This window comes from Xyrauchen texanus, chromosome 6 (genome assembly GCF_025860055.1).
Source record: "Xyrauchen texanus isolate HMW12.3.18 chromosome 6, RBS_HiC_50CHRs, whole genome shotgun sequence".
NCBI classification, from domain to species: Eukaryota; Metazoa; Chordata; class Actinopteri; order Cypriniformes; family Catostomidae; genus Xyrauchen; species Xyrauchen texanus.
In genome coordinates, this window is record NC_068281.1 from 25,898,215 (window position 1) to 25,911,928 (window position 13,714).

Genomic DNA, 13,714 nt, shown 5'->3' on the forward strand with positions numbered 1-13,714 from the left:
TCAAATTTGAACTGTTCTTCTAGTATTTCATAGAAAATTATTTTGTATGCATAACAAAGCAATGGGCAGGGCTAGCCAACTCAAATCAACTTAAATCATGATGCAGATAGCGAACACTAGAACCTCTGGAGTAGCATCAGCCAAATACATGTACAAAAGTGCCCCCTCATTTTGAAACCATGCCAAAAGACTAGGGAAATTGATTAATTCCACTCCACAAAACAACATCTAAGCTTACCCATTTTACTTGGAATAATGAGAGTGCGTTTTAATTGTTTTTGTCAATTCATACAAAACAAAAGCCTCATTACCCTGTTAATCACAAACACAAAAAAACCCTGTTTCCGCTTCTGGAAGGCTCACTTCTGCAGTACTAGAAACAATTATGGAGGATACTTTTGTCTGGACATTAAAGGAATTGCTTCCTGCTCCCAGCTGGCACTGGTCTAATTTAAACACCCATACAATGATTTTGGGACAATCAGTGGATTCCTTCGAATACTGCAGGACTGAGATGTCTAATGGCCTTAGACCAGGGGTTTTCAAACTTTTTGATGCTATGGACCCCAAATATTAGGGGTAGACTAATTTTACTGTGTGAGACAATTATTAAGTGTGATTTCATATAGACAACATGTTCTTTTTTAAAAAAAATACATAATTTGCTTTATCTTGTCATTGTCCTAAAGCCGAAAAACAAATAATTTTAATCAGAAAAATATTTGCATTGAGATAACTTTGACAGTGTATCTCTTTCATTTGCATTGAGTTAAAGTGCCCTCTTGTGAACCCTTGGGGGTCCCTGGACCCCACTTTAAAACACTCTGCTCGCTTTCTGTTTTCCTAATGAAAGTACAGAGTGCAGTAAAGGTTAGGAAACCTAATCTGTTTGTGTTCTTTCTTGTCTATCTTTCTGGGAAACAGCATTAGCACATAACAACCTTTATTCGACATTAGTTACACTCTTAGGTAGGGTCGAAATCTCCCCAACTTTGCTTGGCCCGCCATGACATTTTAACCAGCATTTGCATCTTTGCTTGGTCCTCTAGGACATTCTAACACGTATTTGCATCTTTTAATGTTGAGGTGTATGGCTATTTTAGTGTTGAGGTGTATGGCTATTAATCATGACGTTCAATCCCTGCAAGGAGCAAGCCATTGCACAAAGCATGTTTAGCAAACCCATGTTGCTCTTTGAAGAAATTCCCTGTAATAAGTGCATGGCACCATTTGATTCAAAAACACTGTGTGGAAGTCATGCCTCTATCAAAGACTGGCAGAATCTTTGCTTGGTCCTCTAGGATATTCTAACAGCTATTTTCATTTTATAATCTTGAGGTTTATGTCTATTTTAATGTTGAGGTGTATGGCTATTAATCATGATGTTTAATCCCTGAAAGGAGCAAGCCATTGAGCAAAGCATTTTGAGAAAACCCATGTTGCTCTGGGAATAAACTCCCTGTAATAACAGCATGGCACCATTTGATTCAAACAACATTGCTTGGAAGTCATGCCTGTTGCAAAGACTGTCATATCTGCTCACCATTAAATGCTGTTGTTTTGAATGCTGGTACCCAACATGGGATGCTGGTGATTTGTGTTGCAATTTGGCTTCTTTACTAGCAAGATTATTTTGGTCATCCAGTTTGTGGAACTATAAATGAAGATCTAATGTGACTAGCAGGCTCCCGGCCCAGACCTGCAGTCGTGCTGATTGTATCTCTCAAATAAGTACTGGTCAGGATCTGCTTTCATGTCTGGCCGATAATGAGTGAGATAAGGATTAAGGTTTGGGAAGATAATTCCAGATCAGCATTTACTTCATGTTGATTACTCATCCCATATTAGATAGGAATCACTGAGCGTTTTGGTGTGATGACAGCTTATTATACAATGCCTAATGGATCATTATGCTGAGCTATACGTGATTCTGGACAGACCACAAGTTTCACTTACAGATGTGAAAGAATATGTGGTAGTCAATCCTCTGGGCATTATTAAATGCATTTTTATACAGGTGAAACTCAAAAATTAGAATATCGTGCAAAAGTTCATTAATTTCAGTAATTCAACTTAAAAGGTCAAACTAATATATTATATAGACTCATTACAAGCAAAGTAAGATATTTCAAGCCTTTATTTGATATAATTTTGATGATTATGGCTTACAGCTTATGAAAACCCCAAATTCAGAATCTCAGAAAATTAGAATATTACATGAAATCAATAAAAAAAGGATTTTAAATACAGAAATGTCGGCCCTCTGAAAAGTATAATCATGCATATGTACTCAGTACTTGGTTTGGGCCCCTTTTGCATTAATTACTGCCTCAATGCGCGTGGCATGGATGCTATCAGCCTGTGGCACTGCTGAGGTGTTATGGAAGACCAAGATGCTTCAATAGCGGCCTTCAGCTCTTCTGCATTGTTTGGTCTCATGTCTCTCATCTTTCTCTTAGCAATGCCCCATAGATTCTCTATGGGGTTCAGGTCAGGCGAGTTTGCTGGCCAATCAAGCACAGTAATACCATGGTCATTGAACCAGGTTTTGGTACTTTTGGCAGTGTGGGCAGGTGCCAAGTCCTGCTGGAAAATGAAGTCAGCATCTCCATAAAGCTTGTCTGCTGAAGGAAGCATGAAGTGCTCTAAAATGTCCCGGTAGACGGCTGCATTGACTCTGGACTTAATAAAGCACAGTGGACCAACACCAGCCGATGACATGGCTCCCCAAACCAACACAGACTGTGGAAACTTCACACTGGACTTCAAGCATCTTGGATTGTGTGCCTCTCCATTCTTCCTCCAGACTCTGGGACCTTGGTTTCCAAATGAGATGCAAAATTTGCTCTCATCAGAAAAGAGGACTTTGGACCACTGAGCAACAGACCAGTTCTTTTTTTCTTTAGCCCAGGTAAGACGTTTGACATTTGAAGCCCATGTCCAGGACCCGTCTGTGTGTGGTGGCTCTTGATGCAGTAACTCCAGCCTCAGTCCACTCCTTGTGAAGCTCCCCCACACATTTGAATGGCCTTTTCCTGACAATCCTCTCCAGGCTACGGTCATCCCTGCTGCTTGTGCACCTTTTTCTTCCACACTTTTCCCTTCCACTTAACTTTCTATTAATGTGCTTTGTTACAGCACTTTGAGAACATCCAACTTCTTTTGCAATTACCTTTTGAGGCTTTCCCTCCTTGTGGAGGGTGTCAATGATGGTTTTCTGCACAACTGTCAGGTCAGCAGTCTTCCCCATGATTGTGAATTCAACTGAACCAGACTGAGAGACCATTTAAAGGCTCAGGAACCCTTTGCAGGTGTTTAGCTGATTAGAGTGTGACACTTTGAGCCTACAATACTGAACCTTTTCACAATATTCTAATTTTCTGAGATTTTGAATTTGGGGTTTTCATAAGCTGTAAGCCATAATCATCAAAATTATATCAAATAAAGCCTTGAAATATCTTACTTTGCTTGTAATGAGTCTATATAATATATTAGTTTCACCTTTTAAGTTGAATTACTGAAATTAATGAACTTTTGCACGATATTCTAATTTTTCGAGTTTCACCTGTATGTCAACAGATGAAAGTGATGCCAAAACACCTGACATTGACATTTGAAGCCTTAGGAATATGCACATAAACACACACATACAGTATACTAGCACATAAGGAATATTCAGTGGTTTTACTGGACAACTTGGTCCAGAAACACACTTTACACAAGTATGTGAATGCAGACCTTACGGCCTTCAAATCTATGGTGAGAATGTGTGGCATACTGTCTTAAGCTTAAGTAAGTGTATTATCGTAACCAGCTTATTAGAAACTGAAAAGTCAAAATTATTTCTGTGGTAATCGACAGTATGCCACAAATTCTGTCCATAGACATTACATCTCCATGGTATTGAGAATAGCATTGAATTTGAGAATGCATTTCAATGGAAGGCCTGAAGGGTCCCTGAATATCCTCTTTCATGCATATCTATAAAACTATTTACATATGTTCACACACAAATACTATGAGGACAAGAAAGGACTATGATACAGTCTCAATCTATTAAAGTGATTAAATATACAGATTTTCCTTTGCTGCGCATGCTCTTACATCATTATGCAAAATAATTTTTTTACAATGTGTATGTGTTTATTTTAAACAAATAAGCACATACATCCCACAGTCTCAGCACTCACCTGGGAAATGTAGCCAGGAGGTACATGGATGGGTGGGATGGATCCATTCGGTGACATCATCGGAACTTCTGCAGGTCCTGAATGTACAGGAAAGAAAACACATGATCAAATACTCAATGCAGTGTAGTATACTGGCAGGTTTCAATAGTTCCAACATTCTGCCAATCAATAACATTTATTTTCATGGCTATTCTGAAGCATCTCACTTTGTTATTGAACCTAAACACATACAGTACATTACACTCACTTCAGGCCAAACAAAGACCAGAATTAGTGTAAACAATACGTAAACTCCAATGGAAATACTTAAAATGTTTGTGTCTGATGAGAACCCAGAAACTATGCACTGGCAAGAATATTTCTAATAAAGTGAGCTAAACAAACAGAAATCATCCCTTTCTCATATACATCCATGAAGTCAGGCTACTGCTGGAACTGCTGGATACCAACCAACAATGGATAAAACATGCAAACAAACAAAGAAAAGAGGCCAAAAAGTGCCGTCCCACTTGGCACATAGCACTAAGGGCTGTGGGTAATGGAAGCAGAGTCTAGACGGCTGCTGTGAAGGATTGGAAAAGATTCAAGCAGCTTGGAAACTCTTCCATTGCTTTGAGTAACTCTCATCAAGCCTTATTTACTGCACACTCATTCTCCATATCCTCGCTCGCTTTCACTCTCTTGCTGATGGTTGTGTTCATGACACCTGTTTGTCATTCTCCTGAATGACTACTTTCCTGAAATTTCTTAAGCCCCATTCTGAGGCTTTAATGTCACTAACTATGTCTCATTTTCCACTCTTCATTGACTGCTGTTATGTTTAGTCATATGGAAGTCGTTTTTTCATACAATGAAAGTAAATGCTGACTGAGGCTAAGGCTAAATCCACATTAATCCGGATAAATATGAAAACGCATCAGGCCTGAAAATGCATCTTTTTCAAGTTTTGACCTTCCGTGTAAGATTGCATTTTTGGGGGGAGGCTAGAGCAAAGAATTCAGAAAAATTGATTGATTAATCTTTCCCCCATAAGAAATGGCAGACTTTTCTTCATTAAATTATAGACAAACTGTCTATAATTTCCCATATATATTAATGGTGGAGAATTTTATTCAGACTAATAATCTAGTTATTTGTCATTTATCTAAATTATAACGGTTGTCAAATGTGACTGATTCCATTATAAATTTCCTTGCATAGTAATGTACACTCACCTAAAGGATTATTAGGAACACCTGTTCAATTTCTCATTAATGCAATTATCTAATCAACCAATCACATGGCAGTTGCTTCAATGCATTTAGGGGTGTGGTCCTGGTCAAGACAATCTCCTGAACTCCAAACTGAATGTCAGAATGGGAAAGAAAGGTGATTTAAGCCATTTTGAGCGTGGCATGGTTGTTGGTGCCAGACGGGCCGGTCTGAGTATTACACAATCTGCTCAGTTACTGGGATTTTCATGCACAACCATTTCTAGGGTTTACAAAGAATGGTGTGAAAAGGGAAAAACATCCAGTATGCGGCAGTCCTGTGGGCGAAAATGCCTTGTTGATGCTAGAAGTCAGAGGAGAATGGGCCGACTGATTCAAGCTGATAGAAGAGCAACTTTGCCTGAAATAACCACTCGTTACAACCGAGGTATGCAGCAAAGCATTTGTGAAGCCACAACCTTGAGGCGGATGGGCTACAACAGCAGAAGACCCCACCGGGTACCACTCATCTCCACTACAAATAGGAAAAAGAGGCTACAATTTGCAAGAGCTCACCAAAATTGGACAGTTGAAGACTGGAAAAATGTTGCCTGGTCTGATGAGTCTCGATTTCTGTTGAGACATTCAGATGGTAGAGTCAGAATTTGGCGTAAACAGAATGAGAACATGGATCCATCATGCCTTGTTACCACTGTGCAGGCTGGTGGTGGTGGTGTAATGGTGTGGGGGATGTTTTCTTGGCACACTTTAGGCCCCTTAGTGCCAATTGGGCATCGTTTAAATGCCACGGCCTAGCTGAGCATTGTTTCTGACCATGTCCATCCCTTTATGGCCACCATTTACCCATCTTGTTGAATCAATGCCACGTAGAATTAAGGCAGTTCTGAAGGCGAAAGGGGGTCAAACACAGTATTAGTATGGTGTTCCTAATAATCCTTTAGGTGAGTGTAGAAATAGGACCATTTAATTTAATTCCTAGCTCACACATACGGTGTCCCTTACAAATAATGGTAATTTACACGACACCCGTACAGTGAACATTTATCATACCAAATTCGCTACATATATTGGTGTAAGAATCTGGGCACTTTAAATGATTACTGTTTGTTTGTGCACTGTGGAACGCGCTGACGTTCATACATCGATGAAACCGTTTTTATTAGTGTTGACCCAGATCACCAATCACTGGTGTTGGTTGCTATTGTGACGAAAGTTCACGGGATGTCCTAAAGAGACCCTTCCGGGGCAATTTACCGTGCATGCGCAACTTGCCGGCACAATTATTGTAAACACAGTACAGCTAAGCTAATAGCATAACACAACACCGCTAAAATAACCAGTTAGCGAACTTTCATTGAAACCCCTAAATACGCTAAATTTTTCAGTTGTCTTTTAAAGGAAAAGTCCTTTTAAATCAATAGTCAATATTTTGTTTGTCATATTCATTAGTTTTAGTCAGTTTTACTCGAAAATGCCATATTATTTAAGTAAATTAAAATAACGATAATGTGCTAAATTACAAAAATGTGTCAAACTGACACAGAATCAACTTTATTATCAATATTTAAACATTTATAAACACATATAGGGTGCAATGGGGGAAAAAGGCACACCTTAAGGAAAATTTGAGATTGAAAAATCAAAAACAAAATCAAGATTGAAAAAATAAATGTCTTTATATGAAATACTGATATAGCAGAATCATTTGTGAAAAGAAATAATTACAGAAGGTTGTTTAAATTTTATTTTTTTTTTAAAGGTGGCGAGGTTTACCCCACACTTTGGGTAAAAGACCCCTAGGGAGTTTATAGTGATACCTTGTAGATTTAGGGGCAATAGTCATAGTGTAAAATGTGTGAGGTATTAGATATGGTAGAATGGGATAATCTTTTTAAGATTTTGGAAATATATGGGTTCGGGAATACTTTTATTGGATAGACACCTTTATAGACACCTGGTTGCTGAGGTACAAACAAATGGATTCATTTCAGATTATTTTACTCTGGATAGGGGCACCCCACATGGTTGCCCTCTTTCCCCATTATTGTTCTGACTTATCCTGGAACAATAAGAAAGGAAGATATTTTCCAGGGGTGGTGGCGGGAGGTATGGTGCATAAGCTTTTGCACCATATACTGTAGTATATCATTATCGTGACATCAAATTTGTCATATCGTGATATAAGAATCATCAATTAAAAATTTGTTAATTTTGCCCACCCCTATGAGGGAGAGTGAATATTTACAGAAGTTGTGACCCCAAAACAAGAATAATGCATGGCCTCTGTGGGCTTCCATATGTTTGGAAACACTCATTATTTCAGTTTGGTGCTGCTATTTTTCCAAAAATGACTTTAATTTCTATACTAGACTTTGTTTGTGCTAGACAGATATATTGGCCAAGCTGATTAATAGTCCAATAAACAGTTGAAATAAGTGTGGAGCATCGGCAGCTAAACATGTGCTGCATTATCCCATTTCAGCAGCTCCAAGTTAGAACCATCCAGGCTAAAAGCACCTAGTAGATTGGAAAACATAAACCAGAGACAAAACTCTCTCATAAGTCAATTTTTTTATTCACTGAAAGAAATGTATTCAAATCCACAGCAAATCCAAATTGCGCTGTTGACCTTTCCACTGCGGTCTCCCTCTCTGTTTCTGCATCACACTCTCTAACAGGAACGGAGGTATGAGTAAAAGCCTGGTAAAGACATCGGCTGCCCCTGAGACAGCAGCAGTTAGTCTGCAATGCTTTGGCTAGTATAAATCACAGTATGGACTGTAATTAATTTTACAGATTCTTCATTAGCTCCCAAAGGCCTCCACAACTGCTCAAGTGTAACGTTTTTCACGGAAGAGGCACTGGACTAAGAGGAACAAGATGAATGTTACACCTATACAATGAGAGCATTTCAACCCAAAAACATTGTTACTAAAAGGTCTCAACCAAGAACAAAATGTAATGTGTATGTCCACACTGAAAGCAAAAATGCTGCGTAATGTATTGCAGGGTATATTACAGTTTGATTTAATACAATTCACAAGCTCTCAATTCTAAATGATTAAAATGTCGATACAATTTACGAATTTTTTTTATTAATTCGGGTACATTTCTGTTATAATGTCCATATAATGTTTTGCTTATATAAGAAAGAAATTCTGTAATGCTGTAAATTTCACAGGGAATCTTCAATCTAGGCACATTGAGAAACAAATAAATAATAACAACAGGGTCAAAACTATAAAGTTAATTTGCTCTATATTAAACAGATATAATAATCAAGACAACAAAACTGAGGTAAACTTTGAAGTAAAAGAAAGATCCTTCAAATGAAGTTCATGATTGATCAAAGTTTTCTCTCAGTTGAAAATCTAATACAACAACAACTTGAAAGCAAGTTAAAAACAAGGCAAAATCTTTTCAGGAGGGGGAAAGAGGGAAAGTGTTGGAGTAACAGAAGCCCTTAGTTTCAGGTTAGTCTACATTAATCCAGATACATTTGAAAACTACGTTTTCGTTTCAAAACGCTCTCCGTCCTCACTAACGTTTTCAAGCATTTTCCAAAAGTTGCTCGTCCACACTGAAACATATGAAAATGCTTAAATTGTGTCACTGCACATGTGGAAATTGTGTCACTGCACATCCACGCTGCATGTACGGTCTGAAACGCAATTGTCCTCGTGTTCCGTTGCCAGACACCTTCCCTTCGCCTTTGAAGGAATGCAATGTGAAGGTTGTACAAAGTAACATTTATTTTTTAACAACGCTATCAAAGGGAGTATCAGGCACAACAGTGCCGCTATAACACAGGCCACCATCTTGATTGTTTTGATGGTATAGATCACATGACTAAAAATCATTGTTTTCCAAAGCATACGTTTTCACTGTCCACACTACAACGCCAAAACGGCATTTTCAAATGTATCCACTTTGGAGTGCGTTTTCAAAGAGCTAATTTTGTGCAGATAAAAACGGCATCTCAGTGTGGACGGAAGGCCAAAACAGAAAGAAAAGGATGCGTTTTCAAACGTATTAGTGTGGACTAGGCCTCAGTAACAGCTAGACTCCAGCTGACTTCAAAGGGCCTTTCTTGGTTAACTGGTGAGGATAGAGGAGGAGTCCTTATTGGAAATCTGTCTGTATACGTGTGTATGAGAGTGTGCTGCACAACAAGGGTCCTGTGTTTGTGGCCCTAGTCGGGAACGGTGACCTTGCATGTAGAACAAACCCATTAGTCTGTGATGATAAACACAAACAGCCTGTCAGTCAGAGCAAAGTCGAACAAGTGGGTGTTTGCCAGTAATAATCTGTGTGTGTGTGTGTGTGTGTGTTGTGTGTATGGTGTGTATATTTGCATAAGAGTGAACGTGGGTGGATTTGCTTTAGGTGTACGTTTTGTGTTTATCCATCTTCACATTACTACTGTCAAAAATCAAGGTCTATCCTGTGTACACCACCCACTCACATACATGCACACAAACACAGATAACACAAATGTACAAGGATCATCATCATAAGTGATCAAACAGCAGGCACAACCCTGCTGTAAAACAGTTTAAGCCAGCCTAAGATGGGTTCACTGGTCCTAGCTGGTCTCCTGGCTGGTTTTAGGGGTTTCGGGCACTTTTCAGCTGGTCAGGCTAAGAGACCAGCTGGGTGACCAGCTAAAACAGGAATGGAAGAGTTTGTGGCTTCTTCAGATTAATTATTCATACTGATTGCAGGGAAGATTTTGTGATCATTACAACTGTTCTGCGATGTGTGTACCTGTGAGTGTGTGTCTGTGCTTGAACATCTTGAACAAATAAATAAAATAAAATATGTCTGTGAAAGTTGTAATAAATTATACAATTTTCTCTATTTGTAAGCCATGCCAGAGTTCCTTTATAAAGGAATATTAGCTGACTAATGGTGGAAAAAATATCAAAATAGTACTAAGCAGGTTTTCTTCTTGAGGTTTGACTACAAACCTTAGCCAAGATGGTAATGCCAACAGTGTCTGAAGAGGCGAGACGGTCACCATTGGACATCAGTATGTGCTTTGGTATTGCCTACGCTAACAGAAATAGGGGTTTATATGTTAAAGTATGTCGCAATGGCTATTTTTGGATAATCCATTGATTTAAATCAGAACTGCATCTCAACTTGATTCATTTATTTTTTTATTTAGAACTTCATGGATGCAAACCAAAAACTATGATAATTTATAACAAATCGATGTCTTCCATCAGTGCAAAAATAACTGCTTCACATTATTTCAAACTTTATAAATAGGCCAGCAGAATTCAACTGATATGTGGTCACAGGTGAATGTATATCAGAAATAATACAATGTCAAGTTACGACATTGAATGTCAACCAAAAACTGCTGAACTCTGCATTTTATTTTGACTAACAACACTCCTTAAAGCTGCATGTAACTTTGTGCTCTCTAGCTGTGGTTAAAACCTAAAATCGCAAGCAAGTTATAGATTAACACATTAAGTCAGTCGAGTTCTGGCACTGCTCTTCTGGCGGATAAATCTACCAATTTGAGTTTACCATGACATCGACTGTGTGTGATCATGACAGGAGCCAGAGTCATAACGTGATATTTTTATGTTGATATTATATTATTTGATTAAACATTTGAAACGGAAACAGTTCTTGCTTTGATGAAGATAAACAACACTCTTATTTACATATCTGAATGAATGCTTTTCTGACACTACACTCAAAGCACTTTTCAATAGAGAACAAGGGACTCTCCTCAGCCACCACCAGTAGATCTTAATATGATTATTCAAATGTTTATATCTACTATTATTGTTTGAATTGGACCACAACTTTCAATTTAAGAGGTTCAACTCGTGATATAGCTGATACGAGTTCAATAGAAACTTTTTTTATTTTTATATTTTTATAATAGCATGTCTACGCAATGCACACAATAACACGTAAAACAAAAAAAAATTAACTAAGGATTAAATTATGATGGGGATAAAATATACTTTATTAAACTTAAAAATAATATGCTTAAATATGCAATATAACAATTACAAAAAGTCAATTTCAGAAGTGATATATATTAAACATGTCACAGTAACTTCACCGTACAACATAGATACATCGTGATTGGTTAACACACGAGTAATGTTTGATTCATAAAAGCATGACAAGCAATATAAGCTTCAACAACCCTACTAGAAAACATATCCAAGCATTATAGCATGTAAACAACTTCGCCAAACAGATAAACATCCATTTAGACTGCAATAATGCTGTCCTAAACTGATGCTGAACTGAGTTGAACAGCGAAGTTAGTTTCTCCAGCCGGAACATGAGACAGCCAGCACTTCTTTCCTGTGTGTGCGGAAATTATGTAATGACACAAGGATGAATGTCATAAGCCTGCAATTTTGCTCCAAATCGAACCCAACAGCTCAAAATACAAATTATTTTTATAGGCTTACCGTAGTGAATCGGGGGAAAAGTAGGGACATGGTTTTGAACACTGATTGTTTATGTACTCAATCAATTTTTAACCAAAAAATTATATGTAGAGCAGCTTTAATAAGTCATTCATCTTCTTAATTTTTTTGGTACACTTCCCGCTCATTTCTGTGCTTCTTTGCCATTATCACTTAAATAATGTAAAGCAGTGACCATGTACCTTGGGATATTAAGTTAATGTCATAGTAAATGAATATGGTAATTATACAGTACCATGGTATCACCATCTGACCATGGTACTGCCACAGTAATTTTGTAAGGGTATGTCATAGGTACAGACTGCTGATAGTATGCACAATATGAGGAACACACACTCTCAAGAGTCAATGAGTGTCCAGCACATTACTATGCAGGGAGGAAGAGCAATCTCTGTTCTTTAATGTGAAATACTGTATGTTATTCATCCTGTCTTTCTTCCTGGAGAACAGGGAACACATGTGAACCAAGGGGAGTTGGTACGCTTTAATGAAGCATTGAGTTTGAGGCAGAGAACTGCCTGGAGCCCTGGTCAGGCCTGGTGGAGTGTTAGCTAGTGTGCATACAGAGTGCACAGAGGATGCCTTTTCAGCCTCTGCTTTCCATGGTGGCTCACACACATACAAACAGAGAGCACTCATGTGAAGTCTACACTCAGTACACACTGGCTGCTTTCTTTCTGCCACTCACTCTTCTGAACTGTAAGCCACCAGCTCATCTCCTCTTCATCTCTTCTCCACTGAGCATCTGAAGCATGTCTAAGCTCTGAACCATATTCTCAATTTATAAATTCTCATACCTAAAGCGGTCTGTGCCTTTGAAGTACTGTATGCTCTATGAAGTATACTCTAATTCTGGTCGAGCATTTGTGCTTGAACAGACGGATGAATGATAGATGTCCCATTAGTTTTCCATATGGGATCTTCATAGAGATATGGACATAATAAGTGCCTGTCAATTTGGTAATGTGTAAACTGAAAACTGTATCAGGAAACAACTGTATATAAGGCTGATACGATAGTCTTTTCTTACTAATCTCTTAAACATGATAATCATAGTATCTGGCAAAATAGCATAGTAATTACATTCAAAGAGTTAACTGTAAAATCAAATTTAATATACTTTTATCTGTGTCAAGACCAACTTCTGTTTGCAAGAAACCTCTTAAGAAAACACATAGTGACAATCCACTTACAATTAATTATAACTAAGTATTTTCTTAACTTAAGGGTTTTCTTGGAACTGGGCCTTGGTCTTTAACCAGTTAAGTCTGAGTCAAGTCCACAACAGCCGAGACCGGGAAGTGAATCTGTTAATGAATCTCAAGTCAAATTGCAAATGTAAAGTTAACACTAAGCCATTATAACAATATTTGAAAATTATTTTATTATTAAATTAAATTATTAATTATAAATTATTTAGTTGGACTTGAGAACATACTCAAGTCCCCATCTGACCTTGTGTCAAGTACCCAACTCTAATACGAGGTTGCGGTCAGAATAGTCTAGGGCTGCATGATAATGGTGAAAATTATAATCACAATTATTTTGCAAAAAATTCTGTTTTTTGACAACTTTTTTGAATTACAGGGCTGCACAATTTGAACCAAAAAATAAATAAAATTACTGTTGCCACTGCTTAGATATTGATTCTAAAAGAACAAAAAACATTCAATTACATTAAACAGTAGCTCTCATGTTAAGCAAGTTGTTAGACTTACAAATTAGTAAATGGTTCCTTTAGACCAAAATGAAGTTCTGTTTTGGCCATTTTTTGTTTTACTGCTAATAGAAACAGTTACTCTGTTTTAAGATCCATGCTTTAAAATATTATTGTTAGTTCTTA

The 13,714-nt window shown here is 37.7% G+C and overlaps 1 protein-coding gene across 1 annotated transcript in view; it reads right to left on the reverse strand.

Annotated features, from left to right (window-relative positions):
* LOC127644756 (fibronectin type III domain-containing protein 3B-like) overlaps window positions 1–13,714 on the reverse strand; it is a 270,087-nt gene that overhangs the window by 118,580 nt on the left and 137,793 nt on the right. Inside the window, exon 4 of the mRNA XM_052128122.1 lies at window positions 4,191–4,267. Coding sequence (XP_051984082.1) covers window positions 4,191–4,267 — 77 coding nt within the window. The remainder of the gene's footprint in view (window positions 1–4,190; window positions 4,268–13,714) is intronic.